Consider the following 20,804-nt stretch of genomic DNA (forward strand, 5'->3'; position numbering starts at 1 on the left):
ACACACACACACACACACACACTAACCAGTGACAGAGAGAGTGTGTTGCCACACGAGGACGATGGCGGCAGCAGCAGCAACAGCTCCACATGGTTTCATTACGATGGCATTCTCCAGCCAAGAGCACAGTCCAGCAGCTGTAACAGTCCACTGGGCTAGAGAGACATGGAAAGACGGCCTTCATGTTGGTATGGCAACTCAGAGAATATGCCTCATGTCGAAACTCTAATGGCCTGTTGTCCAAATGTGTGGTTGCATTGCCACACTGGATATTCAGAACTGTTGTGTAGAACTGGGTAAAATTAGCAAAAGGGGACAATATGCTATGAAAGTGTGTCATGGATTGGTGTTATGTGATCACTAGAGATAGTGAGAAAATGACTCTAGTCCATCTTGTTGTTATGTACTTTGCTAGTGGTTGACCATTCATCGTGGTTACAATTTCTTTTTACTACCCATTGTTGCAGTGATGTCCCTAGTGAAAACAAATAATGGATGTAGTTAAACGTTGGATAAATTCTTCATTAGCGACTGATGTATGTGTTGTGGTTTAATAGATATTTACTAGTTACGTACCGTATGCATTGTACCCGTCTGTCTTCCCATTTAAGAAGACATGGTGAAAAGGGTGTTTTATTTGCTAGTCTTTAGGTTCAGACCGAACATCACGTAGATCACGTAACCCGTGTCAGAAAAAAAGGGATTTCATTCTTTCTGGGTCAGATTGACTGTTATTTCATCACTATCATCATGATACAGATTTATTGGAAGTGGAGTTTCAATATTGCTTCAAATGATTGGGTGGAATTTCAACATCATTTGAGTCCATTGAGGGTTGTGTTGAAGTCAAGAGCTAGAGCTTTGGTGTAATGTCTGAGGTTTGTTGGGTATGATTTCATGACTGGTTGGTGTTTATTGCATTGTTTATTTGGATCAGAGCTGCAAATCTGTCTCTGAGTTTAGACACGCACGCATAAACACACACACACACACACACACACACACACACACACACAAGAGGCTGTGTTTTATAGGCAGGTTTTCTAATTTAACAAGTTTACTGTGTCCAGCCCACTAGATTACCCCGTTGATCCAACCTGCCAGTGCCAATGTATTTTATCCTCAGCCCCAGGACACAAATGCACGCATGCATGTACAGTACGTACACGCACACACACACACACACACACGGACACATAGACACACACACACACACAGGGAACTCTTTTACTCTGAACCCTGCCCCTGTTTCTTCAATGTCCACTCACTACTTGCCGCTTCAACTTCCCCTCCAACTACATATTTATAGGGACAAACTTTGTTGTTTGACCCTGCTAATGGTTCTGCATCCATCACCAGATGTAGAGAGTTCAGGAATAACTTTTTGTTGAATGGTTTGTATCCTCAGAGTTTTGGAGAAGCCTTAACTGTGTGCGGGAACAGATTTTCTTGTTTGATCTAGATTTGTTGTTGTTGTGCTTAAAGGTAGACTCAGCGATATGATGTAGATGCAGAAAGTAAACAGCATAATGGGTCAATTTCCGGGCCAACAACTTGACGCATGGGGTTCAATGTCTCTGCTTTCGTCAAGGGTTGAAACCGGTTAAGGGAAAAGAACTGAAAATAAATAACACAATTATTTGAGGGACAGAACCCGAGCCGATAACAAAAGTGATCTATACTGTTCCAGAACGGAACTGTTATTTTAAAAGCATAGGAACTGGTTAATAACGTTTTTTTATATTCTGCAAAAATTGCAACAAAGAGCCTATGCAAAGCCCTCACTCTGTCACTCAGAAACGTATTCCAGCATCTGCTTGCCAGCTGGGAATCTTTGACACTGGGTGTGCGTGTGTGTGTAAGCTACCTGCCCTTCCCATCTGAAGCATAGCTTATGGTAGCCTACTGACGACATTACAAGCGTAATTCATAAATTAAGGTGAGATGTTTAATTAGAGAAGAATGGATGTACTTTTCCAATCCAAGTTAAAGATACTATAGCTACCACGTTTCACATTGGATTTATTAACTGCAAAAAGGTAAGATAGGTTTTTAATTCTAAACTCAGCAAAAATAGCAACACCCTCTCACTGTCAACTTCGTTTATTTTCAGCGAACTTAACATGTGTAAGTATTTGTATGAACATAACAAGATTCTACAACTGAGACATAAACTGAACAAGTTCGACAGACATGGGATTAACAGAAATGGAATAATGTGTCCCTGAACAAAGGGGGGGTCAAAATCAAAACTAACAGTCAGTATCTGGTGTGTCCACCAGCTGCATTAAGTACTGCAGCGCATCTCCTCCTCATGGACTGCACCATATTTGTCAGTTTTTGCAGGTGCCCTCTTCCACCAGGGCACCTGCAAATTCCCAGACATTTCTGGGGGGAATGGCCCTAGCCCTCACCCTCCGATCCAACAGGTCCCAGACATGCTCAATGGTATTGAGATCTGGGCTCTTCGCTGGCCATGGCAGAACACTGACATTCCTGCCTTGCAGGAAATCACGCACAGAACGAGCAGTATGGCTGGTGGCATTGTCATGCTGGAGGGTCATGTCAGGATGAGCCTGCAGGAAGGCTACCACATGAGGGAGGACGATGTCTTCCCTGTAACGCACAGCATTGAGATTGCCTGCAATGACAACAAGCTCAGTCCGATGATGCTGTGACACACCGCCCTAAAGGACCCTCCACCTCCAAATTGAACCCGCTCCAGAGTACAGGCCTTGGTGTAATGCTCATTCCTTCGACGATAAACGCAAATCCGTCTTTCACACCTGGTAAGACAATACCGCGACTCGTCAGTGAAGAGCTCTTTTTGCCAGTCCTGTCTGGTCCAGTGACGGTGGGTTTGTGACCATAGGCGATGTTGTTGCCGGTGATGTCTGGTGAGGACCTGCCTTACAACAGGCTTAAAAGCCCTCAGTCCAGCCTCTCTCAGCCTATTGCGGACAGTCTGAGCACTGATAGAGGGATTGTGCATTCCTAGTGTAACTCGGGGCAGTTGTTGTTGCCATCCTGTACCTGTCCCGCAGGTGTGATGTTCAGATGTACCGATCCTGTGCAGGTGTTGTTACACGTGGTCTGCCACTACTAGGACGATCAGCTGTCCGTCCTGTCTCCCTGTAGCGCTGTCTTAGGCGTCTCACAGTACGGACATTGCAATTTATTGTCCTGGCCACATCTGCAGTCCTCATGCCTCCTTGTAGCATGCCTAAGGCACGATCACACAGATGAGCAGGGACCCTGGGCATCTTTCTTTTGGTGTTTTTCAAAGTCAGTAGAAAGGCCTCTTTAGTGTCCTAAGTTTTCATAACTGTCACCTTAATTGCCTATTGTCTGTAAGCTATTAGTGTCTTAATGACCGTTCCACGGGTGCATGTTTATTAATTGATTATGGTTCATTGAACAGGCATGGGAATCAGTGTTTAAACCCTTTACAATGAAGATCTGTGAAGTTATTTTGATTTTTACGAATTATCTTTGAAATGTTTGCTCTGGTCCAACATTAAACCAACTTGGAAGTTCAAAGAGATTCAAAGTTCCTCCATAGAAGCTGCTCCTTCGTAGGTATAATTCTGTGGGCCTAATGCATGTTATAACAAGATGCCCATCGCTTCAAGGCAAGCTTCCTCCATCCTCTCGTTCTCCCCTCACCCTCGCACCCTACACTGTGACTGTGAGCACAGTGTGTGTGTTTGTCTTTCATTACGATTAAACATGCTGTTACTGCAAAACACAACTTGCTCTTAACAACTTTCTAATACAGATTATATTGCTTTACCCACTCCACAGCAAGCTGCTCTATCCACATTGATTGGTGAAGTAATTAAATGTTGAGCGAAATGTAAAAAAATACATGTTTTAGAAGTTTAAAAAGGAATAGAAAGGAACAATATAAACCGGTACTTTTTTGGGGGCTCAAACCAGTTCAGAACTTTTCTGGTTGGAACAGTGGAAGGGAACCAACAAAATAATGGTTCTGTTCAGAACGAAGTGATTGGAAAATAATTTTGGTTTCAACCCCTGGTTTCGGTGTGAACAGCGTGAAGCGAACCCGTGCACATGTGCCGATATTGTGTGTGACTGTTTGAGACCGAAGTCTTGCAGACAGTATATCTGCGGTGCTGCTCATGGAGTCTACCTTTAAAGATAGGTCGATACTTTTCATGAGAAGTTGTGCTCACCTGGCTTACCTGGAAAACTAAAATGAATTATTTATGATGATGATAGTCTCATTGGTATAGATTTGTGGTTCAAGTTCTCCTCTTTTGCCAAATTTTTAGAGAGGACAAGACCTGACTCCTTAAGTCTGATTTTATTCGAAGCAAATCTATCAGATTTCTGATGCACTTTAGTTATTGATTCCTCTCTTTGACCTTCGTTCATGACGTCTGTTTGTGCGTCAGCTCTTCATTGCATTGTCCATTGTTTTACCATTGCTTACTTACATTTAACCCTTTCTCTGCTGATCACCATGTTTGGTGAATGTTCATACTGTTCCCTACCTACTTTAATCCAAGCTAACAGCCATGACTCCAACTCTCTCCGTGGCATGGTTCTCCATAATAGCAGTGTGTGTGGCCGAGACTCAACTCAACTCATACTAGCAATGTGTGTATGTGACCGAGCACTCAACTCAAACTCCATCAAATCCATTGCAACATGGATGCTCATTCGCTTTCCCATCCCTCCCCCTCTCCCCCCGTCGACCATTCCCCCTTACTCCGCCAACCGACTTTCTAGAGCCCCATATCAGTCCCTCCTCTGTTTTTCTCTTTCTTAGTTCCCCCCAACCTGACAGTGCCACGGGGTAAGAGCCCCCTGGTGGTTCGGGAGGGCGACACGGTGGAGCTCGAGTGTCTGGTTTCAGGGAAGCCCAAGCCCATTATCCTGTGGTCTCGGGCCGATAAAGAGGCGCCCATGCCGGATGGGAGCCTGCAGGCTGAGAGCTACGACGGGGTGCTGCGGATCGTCAACGTGTCCAGAGAGATGACCGGCTCCTACCGCTGCCAGACCAGCCAGTTCAACGGGTTTAATGTGAAGCCCAGGGAAGCTGTGGTGGAGCTCATCGTACAATGTGAGTAGTGGGTAATGGTATGAGTCTGGGGGATTGTGTGGGGTAGGTATGTGTGGGTGGGATTGTGTGGAGGATGTCTGTTTGTGTTTGATTGGGGGTGGTTGTTTCTTATGTTTTGTGTTTTGTGTTTGGGTGTTTGTATGTTGTGTCTGGACTAGGTCTATCTGCCTTGTCTCAATAGCCTCATTCAGACCAGACCATACTGAATGTGTAATCGTGTATGTGCTTCTGTGCACTTACATTATGTGTGTAACGGAACATTACAGCAGCCTCAATGGATCTCATCCCTCTTTCTTTCTCTCTCTCTCTCGCCACTCCACACCTCTCACCCTCCCACAGCCATCCAATGTTCCTTTTGAAGGGAAGGGTTTAAAATGAGTCCCATCCTCTATAGCTGCACTGTCAGGACACACATATATGCACACTCACATAGGCACCCGAGCAATGGGGCAGACAGAGCAGATGCATCCCCACTTTCAAAATAGGGGAGCAAACATATGTTTTTATACCCCCACTTTTTAACCAAAATAGTATAATGATCCATTGGGCAATTTGTCATTTTCAATAATTAGTCATGTTTTGAGCTGGTCTGTATTAAAATAGATCCATATTAGATCCATATTATATATTATATAATAATTAACAAATGGCATGTTACACCTCCTCCCCCTGTTGCCTCAAGATTAATGGTTTTGCCGGGTGGAAAGTTTTGCTCCCCCCCCAACGCCACTGTTTTGGTTCAGTGCAGTTAGAAAGCTCTAGTTGCACCACTGTTTTGGTTCAGTGCAGTTAGAAAGCTCTAGTTGCACCACTGTTTTGGCTCAGTGCAGTTAGAAAGCTCTAGTTGCACCACTGTTTTGGTTCAGTGCAGTTAGAAAGCTCTAGTTGCACCACTGTGTTGGTTCAGTGCAGTTAGAAAGCTCTAGTTGCACCACTGTTTTGGTTCAGTGCAGTTAGAAAGCTCTAGTTGCACCATTGTGTTGGTTCAGTGCAGTTAGAAAGCTCTAGTTGTACCACTGTGTTGGTTCAGTGCAGTTAGAAAGCTCTAGTTGCACCACTGTGTTGGTTCAGTGCAGTTAGAAAGCTCTAGTTGCACCACTGTTTTGGTTCAGTGCAGTTAGAAAGCTCTAGTTGCACCATTGTGTTGGTTCAGTGCAGTTAGAAAGCTCTAGTTGTACCACTGTGTTGGTTCAGTGCAGTTAGAAAGCTCTAGTTGTACCACTGTGTTGGTTCAGTGCAGTTAGAAAGCTCTAGTTGCACCACTGTGTTGGTTCAGTGCAGTTAGAAAGCTCTAGTTGTACCATTGTGTTGGTTCAGTGCAGTTAGAAAGCTCTAGTTGTACCACTGTGTTGGTTCAGTGCAGTTAGAAAGCTCTAGTTGCACCACTGTTTTGGCTCAGTGCAGTTAGAAAGCTCTAGTTGCACCACTGTTTTGGTTCAGTGCAGTTAGAAAGCTCTAGTTGCACCACTGTTTTGGCTCAGTGCAGTTAGAAAGCTCTAGTTGCACCACTGTTTTGGCTCAGTGCAGTTAGAAAGCTCTAGTTGCACCACTGTGTTGGTTCAGTGCAGTTAGAAAGCTCTAGTTGCACCACTGGTGTTAAAAATGAATAGGCACCTGCAAAATAACATTTGGTTGTGCTGTTGTATTGTTGTTTCATGTCTGATGCTCTCAGGGTGTTGTTATATATCATTTGAGAGGTATGTACCACAAACTCATTTTGTCATTTCACTTTACCTGTCAGAGGTATGATGAGCACGGGCATGTCTGATTTGGCTTCACTGTGAATTTAAATTGCTCGTGTCCTCTCTCCTCGCCTCCTTCTAAAAACCCATTGGAGGAGAAGGTCAGTAGGGAAGGACCTCTGGCTTTCTCATCCAATGGATTTTTAGAAGGAGAGCGGGCACGAGGAGTATTCAATTGAGATTCTCCCGCTGACTTACAGTAGCCTTCCATCAGCCTACCAAAGTTTGCAACTTTGCAGAAAACTGCATATCTGGTAGCTTGTGGGCTGTCAATGAGTAGCTCATGAGTAGCTCAAGTATATTGAACAAAAATGAAAAAGCAACATGTTGGTTCCATGTTTAATGAGATAAAATAAAATGCACAAAAAGCTTATTTCTCTCAAATTCTGTTCACAAATTTGTTTAAATCCCTGTTAGTGAGCATTTATCCTTTGCCAAGATAATCCATCCACCTGACAGGTGTGGCATATCAAGAAGCTGATTAAACAGAATGGTCATTACACAGGTGCACCTCATGCTGGGGACAATAAAAGGCCACTCTAAAATTAGCAATGCCACAGATGTCTCAAGTTTTGAAGGAGCGTGACATTGGCATGCTGACTACAGGAAATGTACACCAGAGCTGTTGCCAGAGAATTGAATGTTCAACGTCATTTGGACTTTGTCAATACGTCCAAGATAATTTGTCCGTACGTCCAACCGGCCTCACAACCGCAGGCCATGTGCGTGGTGTACTGTGGGCTAACGGTTTGCTGATGTCAACATTGTGAACAGAGAGCCCCATGGTGGCATTGGGGTTATGGTATGGGCAGGCATAAGCTACGGACAACGAACACAATTGCATTTTATCAATGGTAATTTGAATGCACAGAGATACTGTAATGAGATCCTGAGGCCCATTGTCGTGCCATTCATCCGCAGCCATCACCTCATGTTTCAGCATGCTAATGCATGGCCCCATGTCGCAAGGATCTGTACACAATTCCTGGAAGCTGAAAATGTCCCAGTTGTTTCCATGGCCTGCATACTCACCAGACATCAGAGTATGTCTGGAGTGTGGAGCGAAATTTCCAAAGGCTGGAGTGTCAGCCTTCTTCCTCGCTCCAATTTCTCTCCAGTAGGGCTCCAGTAGCACTCACTTCACAAGCTCAGGGCATGCCTGGCCCAGCAAGCATTTATAGTCTACTTGTGTGCTGCTATAGCCCCTTGCTTTAGCTACTGTCATGGAGTTCGCTAAATATGTTCAATAAGGAACTGATAAAACACACAGGTGCTAAATCAAGGTGACTTACAAAGATGAGGACCAAGAGCAAGAGAGGGAGTGGGGTGATGTAGTGTCCACAACTAAATAATCATTATAGAATCTGAAAAGACACATCCCGAAAGATGATGATGGTGTACTTACTACATGCACATGCTAAAAGAAGGAACGAGGTGGGCAGATAACTAAGTGTGTCATTGTAGCAAAGTATTTATAAACTAAAGATCAGATCTCTTAAACGTTTCTTTCATTTTTGTTCTATTGTCTATACAATAGGCCATAATTGATTTTGGCCCAACAGTCCTGGCATATTTTGCCGAAAAACCTTTAGGCCTACTAATAGAAAAATTTCAAAAACTAACTCTGCATCTCTGCCCAGGCTGGCAAGAATGACCAAAAGGATCCCCAGTGGCTTTGCAAGTGTGGAGAGGTTATTCTCTGCTCTCGGCCTGCTCTCCAGGCACCATCGCATGAGCCTGAAGCCAAACTCGTGTTTCTAAAAATGAATTCAAAGGTACTTAGTCATTTTTCATTTATTTTGTATTTATTCTAAGTCACAGTCTATAATGCACAATATATAAGCTATAATGATTTAATACAACAACATGTGACTCGTTTCAGGAAACTGGGCGTATGTCACACGTCACCACTTTAGAGGATAGCCATTTGAACGTAAATATTATTATTTTTGTATGCCTTTTTGGGCAGAAATGCCTTCTGTAACATGTGAACTTTCATGTGCATTAATAACAAACCTGTATGCCATCTGTAAATACAAATTAAATTGTTAAACTACGAGCCTAGTTGGTTTAGCCATGGAAAAAGTCAGGAACCTTCCCGCTAGCCATGATTGGCTGAGATAATGGATGAGCTAGACATGCCGAAAGATGACTTCGGATTAGGTCTGCCGCGCTTCTGTCTATAACATAAGCTGATCAGTATTTGTAGGTAATCCATTCTAACGCAGCTTTTTTTTTAAGTTTCTGGAGGACCAAGTTTTGAAATCAGTGGAAGGCCCGGTGGCATTAGAATATGATATGTACGGAGATGGAGAAAATTCTGGCCTTTGATTGCAAATATGAGTTGAAAAGAGAACACACAGAAGGCTGTATAAAACACCTCTGGATTACATCTTCAAACTAAGGGCAACCATGGCATTCATGACAGAGAGGGAGAAGCGTCCATCCATGTATACGGGAAAGATAGTCTAGCTAGCTAGATTTTCAGATATTACACGTTCCTAATTTTGTCAGAAAGCCGTTTTTGTTTCAAGTTAAAGCGTACTGTTGGGTAGCTAGCTAACGTTAGCTGGCTGGCTTGCTAGCTAACGTTACATGTATGATCTGTGTAGTAATATTATTCGTATTTCAGAGCCATTTGCATTGCTAGTTATAGCCTAATGTTAGCTAGCTAACATTGAACCTGGTTGGTTAGTTACCTGCAGATTCATGCAGGGTAGTAATGTTATGAGTTGGGATTATGGTTCATTGTTTAGCTAGCTAGCTACATGTCTAAACAAAAGACTCCACTATGCAAGTAACCATTTCAATAGAATGTTCATCATGTCACTGTGACAACTGTCGATAGACGTAGTTGGTAAATTCGCACGGGATATCTACACCGATTTCAGAGCACTATCCTCTGAGTGTGCCATAGCGCAGAATAACTGACGAAATTAAGAAACACTCAACACCCGTTGAATATGGCCAGTGTCAGTAAATGTCAGCAAAAAAGTGTAATTAAATTGTTAACAGCAGCACAGTTACAGTCACCAACGCTCTGGATAACATAACATTCTAACCAGCTATGCTAAGGCGAGTAAAAGGGGCAGAGTTAGCTGTTCTCTCATGTGTCTGGAAGTAGCTAGCAAGCTAGCCAACGTTAGCCAGTTATCTTGGGAGTTTGACTGCTGCTGTTCGATCAGAATACTCGGATCAACCCTACTCCTCGGCCAGAGCGTCCAGTGTGCACTCTGAACACTCCGAGAGCCAAACGCTCTGAATTTACGAACTGACATTCTGACAACGTTCTGAGTTTGCAAACACCCAGGGCTCAGTCTGGCACTCCAGATTGAATTGACAAATATACCCGTAGTATAAACCAGCCTTGAAATCTTTGGTTGTTTAGTACATGGCCTCACATCTGAATCCTTAAAGAGAAGGGCGGGGCTAAGGCTTAAGAGGGTGTGAAGGATGCTGAATGGGTGTAGATGAAGAAGAGCCATTTTTCAAATGTGAGATTACAAGTTTATCAACTTTCAAAGCAGAATTACTTTCCCATTGTTCCTCAACTGTAGTGTATGATATATAATTTTCTAGCTTTGAATCTCTACTTTTATCCAATGTAAAAAACACAATTTCAAATTTTGCTACATAAAACCGAATCGAGCTGGTCGGTCACAAATGCTGAGCTCTTCGTGTCCCTACCATGTTGCACACTCGCAATTTCTTCACAATTTATTTCTTTGTAGGCTATAGCCTTGAAATATTTGAAATAATATAGCCTAAATCATTATTTTTTGTTCCTTCTTCCTTCTGTCTGGCTCCTGACCTATTTAGAGTGTTTATATGCTGTTTAATATAACATGTAGCCTATTTGAAATGACGTAAGCTTACATTCACCTTTTCAAGTGTATTCAAATACTTTTCATTCAAATCCATATGGTTTGGTTCCAATACTTCAAAACCAAATGGTAGGTCCAGGTAGTCACAAAAATAGATGGGTGTTGGTTAAATTGTGATTTTAATGAATGAAGCGAATTTGGTGTGGCATTTTTTTCCCCCGTGAGCGAAAGGAAATGCTGCGCTGGAGTGGAGGGCAAGCACCACTCCAGGAGCAATGAACGGGATTTCTGACCGCTCAACTCCGCTCACATGCTCTGTAAGACATTTTACCCATGGAGCATGTTTTGGATGTTCTAGATCGACGTGTATGACAGCGTGTTCCAGTTTCCACCAATACACAGCCATTAAAGGGGAGTGGGATAACATTCCACAGGCCACAATCAACTGCCTGATCAACTCTATGCAAAGGATATGTGTTGCACTGCATGAGGCAAATGGTGGTCACACCAGATACTGATTGGTTTTCTGATCCACACCCCTAACTTTTTTTTGAAAGGTATCTGTAACCAACAGATGCATATCTCTATTCCCAGTCATGTGAAATCCATAGATTGATTTTCTATATGAACTGTAACTCAGTAAAATATTTGAAATTGTTGCATGTTGCGTTTATATTTTTGTTCCATATAGATACTGAGAAATAATCAGCAGGGGAGAACCCGGGAAGGAGGGTAACAGTTTTGTTTTGTTCCTAGAGAGACCATATATTATGGCAAAACCCGCAAAACTCCAGTCTCAACGTCAACAGTGAAGAGGCGACTCCAGGATACTGGCCTTCTAGGCAGAGTTCCTCTGTCCAGTGTCTGTGTTCTTTTGCCCATCTTAATCTTTTCTTTTTATTGGCCATTCTGAGATGTGGCTTTTTCTTTGCAACTCTGCCTAGAAGGCCAGCATCCCAGAGCCGCCTCTTCACTGTTAACGTTGAGACTGGTGTTTTGCGGGTACTATTTAATGAAGCTGCCAGTTGACGACTTGTGAGGCGTCTGTTTCTCAAAATAGACACTCTAATGTACTTGTCCTCTTGCTCAGTTGTGCACCGGGGCCTCCCACTCCTCTTTCTATTCTGGTTAGAGCCAATTTTTGCTGTTCTGTGAAGGGAGTAGTGCACAGCGTTGTACGAGATCTTCAGTTTCTTGGCAATTTCTCGCATGGAATAGCATTCATTTCTCAGAACAAGAATAGACTGACAAGTTTCAGAAGAAATGTCTTTGTTTCTGGCCATTTTGAGCCTGTAATCGAACCCACAAATGCCGATGCTCCAGATAATCAACTAGTCTAAAGAAGGCCAGTTTTATTGCTTCTTTAATCAGAATAATACTTTTCAGATGTCCTAACATAATTGCAAAAGGGTTTTCAAATGATCAATTAGCCTTATAAAATGATAAACTTGATTAGCTAACACAACGTGCCATTAGAACACAGGAGTGATTGTTGCTGATAATGGGCCTCTGTACGCCCATGTAGATATTCCATAACAAATCTGCCTTTTCCAGCTACAATAGCTTTTTACAACATTATCAATGTCTACACTGTATTTCTGATCAATTTGATGTTATTTTAATGGACAAAAAATTTGCTTTTCTTTCAAAAACAAGAACAATTCTAAGTGACCCCAAACTTTTGAACGGTAGTGTAGCTAGCTAGCTAACTAAAACATGAACCATAATCCCAACTCATAACATTACTACCCGGCATGAATATACAGGTAGCTAAATCTAACCAACTAGCAAGGTACAATGTTAGCTAGCTAACAGTACGCTTTAACTTGCAATTAAAATGACTTTTTGACAGGCTAGATTATTTTACCATTATACATGGATAAACGCTTCTCCCTCTCTGTCACGGATGCCATGGTTGTGTAAAGACAGACTCCGGACAGGAGAAGCAGGTACGGGGAGTCAGACATTTATTCGGGAACAGACAAGGGGAACAAGACAGGAACAGCGTCAGAACACAGGTAACACGGACATGAGACAATTAATCCCGAAGCAGGGAACAGAGCTTGGGAACAGACAGATATAGGGAAGGTAATGACACAAGTAATTGAGTCCACGTGAGTCCAATGATCGCTGATGCGCATGACGGGGGGAAGGCAGGTGTGCGTACTGATGGTGGCTTGAGTGTGTAATGCTGGGGAGGCAGAGCAGGAGCAGGCATGACAGGTTGTTCTTAGTTTTAAGATGCAATCTGGAGACAGGCGTTTTATACAACAGCCTTCTTTGTTCTCTTTTTGACTCACTCTGCATTTGCAATCAAATGCCAGAATTCTCTCCATCTCATTAGCTATGGGCATTCACGGGGCATTCCACTGATTTCAAAACTTGGTCTACCAAAAAGTGGAGAGCATTAGCAACACTTATGCAGTTCTTTGTGATATCTTTAAAAAAAGCTGCTTAAGAATGGATTACCTACACATACTAAGCAGCTCATACTTCCGAGTCAGTATTTTTTACTTACATCGCTCAAAACAACTTTTTGTTGTTTACTCGGCGAAACATGGTCGGACTTGGCTGTTTTTTTGCAGGGAGTTCATCCTCCGCATTAGGAACATGCTATGTCATTCTAGGTTCTGTCTTATCTGAGAAAATGGGTGGGTTACTTTCACCCTGTGTTACTTTTGTCCCGTCTCTCCACTTGTCTTAATATTACATGATTAAATATGTGAGAGAAAAATTTTTATTCCCATGCTGTTTACAGGCATTTAACACCATTCTGTATTTTTGCCATCTTTTTTCCCAACATCAATTGGTTAAATCACATTTTCAAAATGTTTTCATTCAATTAAAAAGTAACAGTCCTGGCTGAACCCCAAGCTGTCACGCCCTGACCATAGAGAGCCATTGTTTCTCTATGGTGAAGTAGGTCAGGGCGTGACTGGGGGGTATTCTAGTTTATTTTTTCTATGTGGGGTTCAAGGTTATTATTTCTATGTTGGTGATTTGTATGATTCCCAATTAGAGGCAGCTGGTAATCGTTGTCTCTAATTGGGGATCATATTTAAGTAGCTGTTTTTCCCACCTGTGTTTGTGGGATATTATTTTGTTTTTGTGTAGGTGCCTATTTGCACTTCACCGTCTTCACGTTTCGTTTGATCTTTTATTGTTTTTGTATTTTGCTGAAGATTCACGCTATAATAAAGATGTGGAACGCTATCAAATTATTTGAGCGGGAAGGAGGGAAGATGGCGGACTGAACAAAGTTATGTAGAGCACCTCAAGATAAAAACATAATATTCAATATCGGTAAGTTAGACTAAAATATTAGCACTTCACAATCTGGTGGGTGATAACCTTCAATCTGGATAATAACACAAAACAAATTTTAAGACTAGAGACATTTATCGACAAATATTACGAAAACAAGCAACACCCAAACATGACGAAGTGTAAGACAGAGGAACCGATTTCAAAACGAAAACGTGACTCTTCTACAGATACAGACGATTTAATATTTTCACCACCGGGAATGGTAAAGGTCGAAACCGATCTGTTAAAATCAATAAATGACAAACTGGGTATACTTGAATTAGTTAGTAAGGATATAAAAGAGTTGAAGGCAAGCCTCGAGATGAGTGATGAAAAAGCTGTGACATTGGAGAAGGAAACACACAAGCTAAAAGGGCCAGTCAACAAGATTGAAACCAAAGGGAATGATATTAAAAAGGAGAACACCGTTCTGAGAAGCCTTACTGGACATACAAACTAGAACCATGAGAGAGAATCTGGTACTTACAGGTATCCAGGAGAAAGAAGGGGAAGTTCCTGAATCTGTAGTTAGAGAGTTCCTCCCTACAGCGCTTCAAATCCCACGCGAAGCTATCGACAAAATCCAACTTGAACGTGTACACCGCTTCAGACAGAGAGGCCAAAGGTGTGAACGCCCAATCGTTGCCAAATTTGCTTCATTTAAAGATAAAATAATGGTTAAAAGCCTGGGTAAAAGACTTGCTGGGACCAAAATTGGCATGAATGATCAGTTTCCGAAGGAAATTGCAGAACGGCGTAAAGTTCTGTATCCAATTTTCAAAGAAAATAGATTAAAGGGGAAACGAGTAGCTCTCGTCGTTGATAAACTATATATTGATAACCAGTTGTTCATAGACACAAATACTACTCCATGGTTATTTAAAAAAATTACAAAGTTCTCATAAATGAGGAAGATAATGAAACACAATTCTAGCCCGGTTATGGATTGTAACAATACAATAAAAAAAAGCTTTTGTATATATCTTCACATATAACTAATTGGAACACACAAGCACTAATTCAACATGGTGAAGATAAAAACTAAGTAAACAGAAGGCGCAGTATGTGTGGATGGTGGGTGTGTGTTTATCTTTTTATTTTATTTGTTATGTTTGGGAAAGTTGAGTGAGTGAGTAATGAAATGGTTGCATATCCCAGAACCAATGTATTGCTGTGAGCTTTCAATGTTGCTCAGATGATGGATATAGTTTTATAATGAATTATGTCTTATTTATTTATTTATTGTCCTATCATGGGGATCTACATTTTTTAAATAAATTATATCTATTTATTTATGATCCTAATTTAATGGTACGGTCAACAACCCTATACCCTGGACACCCACCTGAATGACCCAGATACTAAGGAGAAGTCCCTAACTGTTTTATGTGCCTGCTGTAAGTGGTCTCTATGCAGCCATAATGCGGTCAGAGACCAAGAGCAGCACTGCCCCCTCAAGATTCTGAGCCCGCTTGGCAGGTTTGGTCCTGCAAAGCCAAAGCCCCCTAAAGGGAGAGCATACTACACAAAGAAATGCTCAAAGCTGCTAATGAGAACCTTGACGACCTTGTACCTAGCCGGTGGGGATTCCGGTGGGGTGCCCCCACCCAGGCAGTGGCAGTGCTGGCAACACTAGCTGCAGTAACCCATGGGGAGGGGGTCACACTCAGACATTCAGAGAGGGGGTATATTATTGTGACCCTGGTGGCACAAAATCAAAAGTCTGACTGCATGGAGATGCTTGGGAATATGGTCAATACAGGTGACCGTATTGTGGGTGTTTCAGGGAAGAGGTGTACATTTGACCTCCATCATCTAGGATGTGACAATGGTTAATAAAATCTCTCAATTTCTGCCCATTTTTTTTTTTTTTTTTTGCACGGTCTTGCAGGCCTTCTAATGCAGCTGCAACTGTAGATGCATTTGTAAATCAAGACCTTTCTTGAGTTGGGCTCTGGGTGGGGCAACTGTTGAGAATGTGAGCTTATGGTTGTGTGGGGGAAAAGGTTGAGTGTGTGTGGGTGTATGTGTGTATCCCACAACTGTTGCGAAGGAGTAAAAGATGTTAGGTACAATAGAGGATGATCCACAGCTATATACACTGCTCAAAAAAATAAAGGGAACACTAAAATAGCACATCCAAGATCTGAATGAATGAAATAATCTTATTAAATACTTTTTTCTATACATAGTTGAATGTGCTGACAAAAAAAATCACACAAAAATAATCAATGGAAATCCAATTTATCAACCCATGGAGGTCTGGATTTGGAGTCACACTCAAAATTAAAGTGGAAAACCACACTACAGGCTGATCCAACTTTGATGTAATATCCTTAAAACAAGTCAAAATGAGGCTCAGTAGTGTGTGTGGCCTCCACGTGCCTGTATGACCTCCCTACAATGCCTGGGCATGCTCCTGATGAGGTGGCAGATGGTCTCCTGAGGGATATCTTCCCAGACCTGGACTAAATCATCCGCCAACTCCTGGACAGTCTGTGGTGCAACGTGGCATTGGTGGATGGAGCGAGACATGATGTCCCAGATGTGCTCAATTGGATTCAGATCTGGGGAACGGGCGGGCCAGTCCATAGCATCAATGCCTTCCTCTTGCAAGAACTGCTGACACACTCCAGCCACATGAGGTCTAGCATTGTCTTGCATTAGGAGGAACCCAGGGCCAACCGCACCAGCATATGGTCTCACAAGGGGTCTGAGGATCTCATCTCGGTACCTAATGGCAGTCAGGCTACCTCTGGCGAGCACATGGAGGGCTGTGCGGCCCCCCAAAGAAATGCCACCCCACACCATGACTGACCCACCGCCAAACCGGTCATGCTGGAGGATGTTGCAGGCAGCAGAATGTTCTCCACGGCGTCTCCAGACTCTGTCACGTCTGTCACATGCTCAGTGTGAACCTGCTTTCATCTGTGAAGAGCACAGGGCGCCAGTGGCGAATTTGCCAATCTTGGTGTTCTCTGGCAAATGCCAAACGTCCTGCACGGTGTTGGGCTGTAAGCACAACCCCCACCTGTGGACGTCGGGCTCTCATACCACCCTCATGGAGTCTGTTTCTGACCGTTTGAGCAGACTCATGCACATTTGTGGTCTGCTGGAGGTCATTTTGCAGGGCTCTGGCAGTGCTCCTCCTTGCACAAAGGCGGAGGTAGCGGTCCTGCTGCTGGGTTGTTGCCCTCCTACGGCCTCCTCCATGTCTCCTGATGTACTGGCCTGTCTCCTGGTAGCGCCTCCATGCTCTGGACACTACGCTGACAGACACAGCAAACCTTCTTGCCATAGCTCGCATTGATGTGCCATCCTGGATGAGCTGCACTACCTGAGCCACTTGTGTGGGTTGTAGACTCCGTCTCATGCTACCACTAGAGTGAAAGCACCGCCAGCATTCAAAAGTGACCAAAACATCAGCCAGGAAGCATAGGAACTGAAAAGTGGTCCGTGGTCCCCACCTGCAGAACCACTCCTTTATTGGGGGTGTCTTGCTAATTGCCTATATTTTCCACCTGTTGTCTATTCCATTTGCACAACAGCATGTGAAATGTATTGTCAATCAGTGTTGCTTCCTAAGTGGACAGTTTGATTTCACAGAAGTGTGATTGACTTGGATTTACATTGTGTTGTTTAAGTGTTCCCTTTATTTTTTTGAGCAGTGTATATGGGGGATACAATCTTCCCAGCTCTGCAGATTCTGCTGTGAGGAGGCAGTCATTAGATAATTTATTTTGGTATTGTCCATATGTAGCTCGTTTTTGGTCACAGGTCCAGGAATGGCAGAAGAATTGCAACATTTGCCTAGAATTAACGCTGCAGATAGCAATACTGGGTGATTTGAAAAGCCATAGTCAATCAATCAATAATATAATAATTATTTTAGCAAAAATGTTTATTTTTAATTTACAATCTGTAGAAGCTATGAGAATAGAAAGGTTCAATTGTTTTGTGAAGCATCACAGCACAGTTGAAAAATATATGGCAAATAGAAATCCGAAATGGATGATGTTGATGGATAGATGGGAGGGGTTGAATGGAGCTGAAGGGTGGGACTAATAACAAGATAAACAATGTAAAACATACGGGGTCTGTAAAATGTATATAGGTTCAGAACTTTTGGGATATAGCACAGTTACAAATAGAAATCAAACTGGATGGACATCAGAAATAGAGGAAGGACTAAAAACAAACAAAAAAGAACTATTGTAAAATAGACTGTGTCTGTAAATGTGTATAAGATGAATAAATTGAAGGTAAAAGCCGAAGTGTTTATTAGTTTACTCCAATTGGTGGTAGGGTTTGCGGGGAATAATAATAAAGGTATATTCTTTAAAAAAGTATGTATGTCTATATAGGTATGTGTATGTATATATGTGTATATGTATGCATGCGTGTATGGATATATATATTTACCAAAAAAATAAATGGGGGATTGGAAATGATGCAGACAATTACATTGATGGAAGCAATATTCTTTACGCAATATTAAGCTGATCCACTCCTAAAAAAAAAATAAAAAAAATAAAAATAAAATAAAAGATGTGGAACGCTACTCACGCTGCGCCTTGGTCCAATCATTACGACGAACGTGACACAAGCTGTGTCTGTATGCGCAGAGCTCAACCTGTTTTGAGCCCCACATTTTTAGCCTAAAATAAATAACACAAATATTGTCACTTTTTTTGGGGGGGGGGGGGGGGGGGCTTGCCTGTTTTGCATGTTATTTTGGTATTAATACGTGTCACATATCAGTTTACAAACAATGTAAAAATAATATATATCATTGAGTTAATAAAGCCACATACAAACATGCTCTCTTTTTTGTTTTCTTGAGTAAGGCAGCTCCAAAATCCAGGTGTTTCAGCCTAGCTCAGTGCTTTCTGTGGTGGTGGGGCAAGCCAGCAGAAAATACAGAGTGTTGCTCCGCGATTGGCTCAGTGTTTGTCACTCATGGGGACTCATGTCACTGTCAAGTGAAAATGTTAGCCCTTCGGCTGATGCCATAGAAGTGCCCATCCAAGAAGGCTCAAGGTCATTGGCCACAGATAAAATTACATCAAATCAAGTTATATGTACAGTAGCTTTGATTGGACTGATCATGTCAACATCATACTTTCACAATCTTAGCTAGCAGTCATCATCATGAATCAAGTCGACAATCTACTGGCAAATCCTTTTTAATCCTTGTCATATGAAAATAAATAATGAAGAGAAATGATCAATAAAATGTGTCGATGCTCATCGGCCATTGGACATAAACATTACACAACAAGTTCGAAATCACAAATTCAACGAGTGGTTTGGAAGGAATCAGTGACAGCGGCTGTGTGGTCCCAAATATGGGATTAAGGGACTCTTTTCCAAGTTTAAAATGATGATTCAACAATGGCCATGCTGTCAATGAAGCATGATTTGTGCCATGCTCAAAACAACTTAACTCAGAGAAACCTCCGCTCCAACTTCCTGTTCAAGTGTGCACAGCATGAAAAATGTGAGTCCAAAAATGTATTGCATGCTGCTTCATAAATGATGAAATATGCCAGGGAGATATGTATACTGTAGCTAAGAAAGTAATACTAATTGTATGTTGTGTAGTAAGATGTTAGTAGGACATGTGCCTCACCCTAATAATTTGGTCTATTTACCCCTCTTAATTTCGCCTACTGTTCTGACTGTTCTACTGTAGCATATAACCTGTTTTAGAGAAATTTTATAATTGAATATTGTAAGAGCTTTCATTGTCTGCTTATATGCCCCCTTTATTTATCCTACGGTTCTGACTCGGTGTACAGGGTGAACACTGTAAGAACAGCCCATGTTCTGAATTTTGTTGCTGTATATTTCAAAAGTGCTAAACAAATAGTTATATTGACTAACGTTACGTCCGTCCTAGCTCGCTCATGAATGTCTTAATCGAAGTTGTCATCCCCTTATGCCATAGTTTGTACATCTCGATTGTCATTAGAAACCACATTTGTTTTAACAAGTCAGCCATATCAGCTATGTTTTTTTAATAGGCAGTAAATGAGGCTGAATGAACTGTTTCGCTGCCAGACAAGGCTCCGCTGATAGCCAGGTGTAGCAGTGGTAAGGTGTTGGGACTGCTGTTGGAACTGCTTTATGTAGGCCCTTTATGTAGGCCCTAACAGTTTGTGGGCACTGTTTGTCACCGTTATAGTGCAATTAATGTATTGTTTAGTGTTGTGTAGTGGCTTTGCTGGCATGCATTCCACTTTTCCATTTTTTTGCCCCACCAAGATTTACATGCTAAAATCGCCACTGCTATGCGCAAAATGAAAAAGTACAGGATATTTGTAACAGGATAAAACAGCTCTGCAGTTTCTACCCTCATTGCATCAAATATTTATGCTGCTGAGACAAGTTTTAAACATTTTCATGGTGACACTGACAGCGCAAAAAAATAAATAAAGGAAATCTGTTCTCGACAGACGTCGAAACTCAATCTTTAACCAGAGATACTATAAAACTATTTGGTAGAATTTGCTTTGAATAATATACGTTTTGTCTTGAAGACAAGGTTAATTTGCATTGACTCTATTGTTCCATAGGCCAACATCTACTTTTGTGGGGCACAACAAACCGAGCTAAGCATCACACAGTTATTCTCTCTAAATTCCCTTTCCCCTCTGTCTCACGCACTCAATTGGGTGTGTCTCACTCACTCAATTGCCTTCCGATCGCTCCCTCTATACATGCATCCTGAGTGCGCACACATGCTCCCATTAGGCCTACATAAATAAATGCCTATAAAATGTATCTAACTGATGGGATACACAAGCTACATTCCTTGCTAAATAACGACAGTTCTATCAC

General features: G+C 42.1%; 1 protein-coding gene across 1 annotated transcript in view; it reads left to right on the top strand.

Moving 5' to 3' along the window:
- Window positions 1–20,804, top strand: part of LOC106571582 (MAM domain-containing glycosylphosphatidylinositol anchor protein 2) — a 416,194-nt gene that overhangs the window by 268,871 nt on the left and 126,519 nt on the right. The window contains exon 9 of the mRNA XM_014144816.3: window positions 4,796–5,089. Within this exon, the coding sequence (XP_014000291.1) occupies window positions 4,796–5,089 (294 nt within the window). The remainder of the gene's footprint in view (window positions 1–4,795; window positions 5,090–20,804) is intronic.

This window comes from Salmo salar, chromosome 15 (assembly GCF_965601325.2).
Source record: "Salmo salar chromosome 15, fSalSal1, whole genome shotgun sequence".
NCBI lineage: Eukaryota > Metazoa > Chordata > Actinopteri > Salmoniformes > Salmonidae > Salmo > Salmo salar.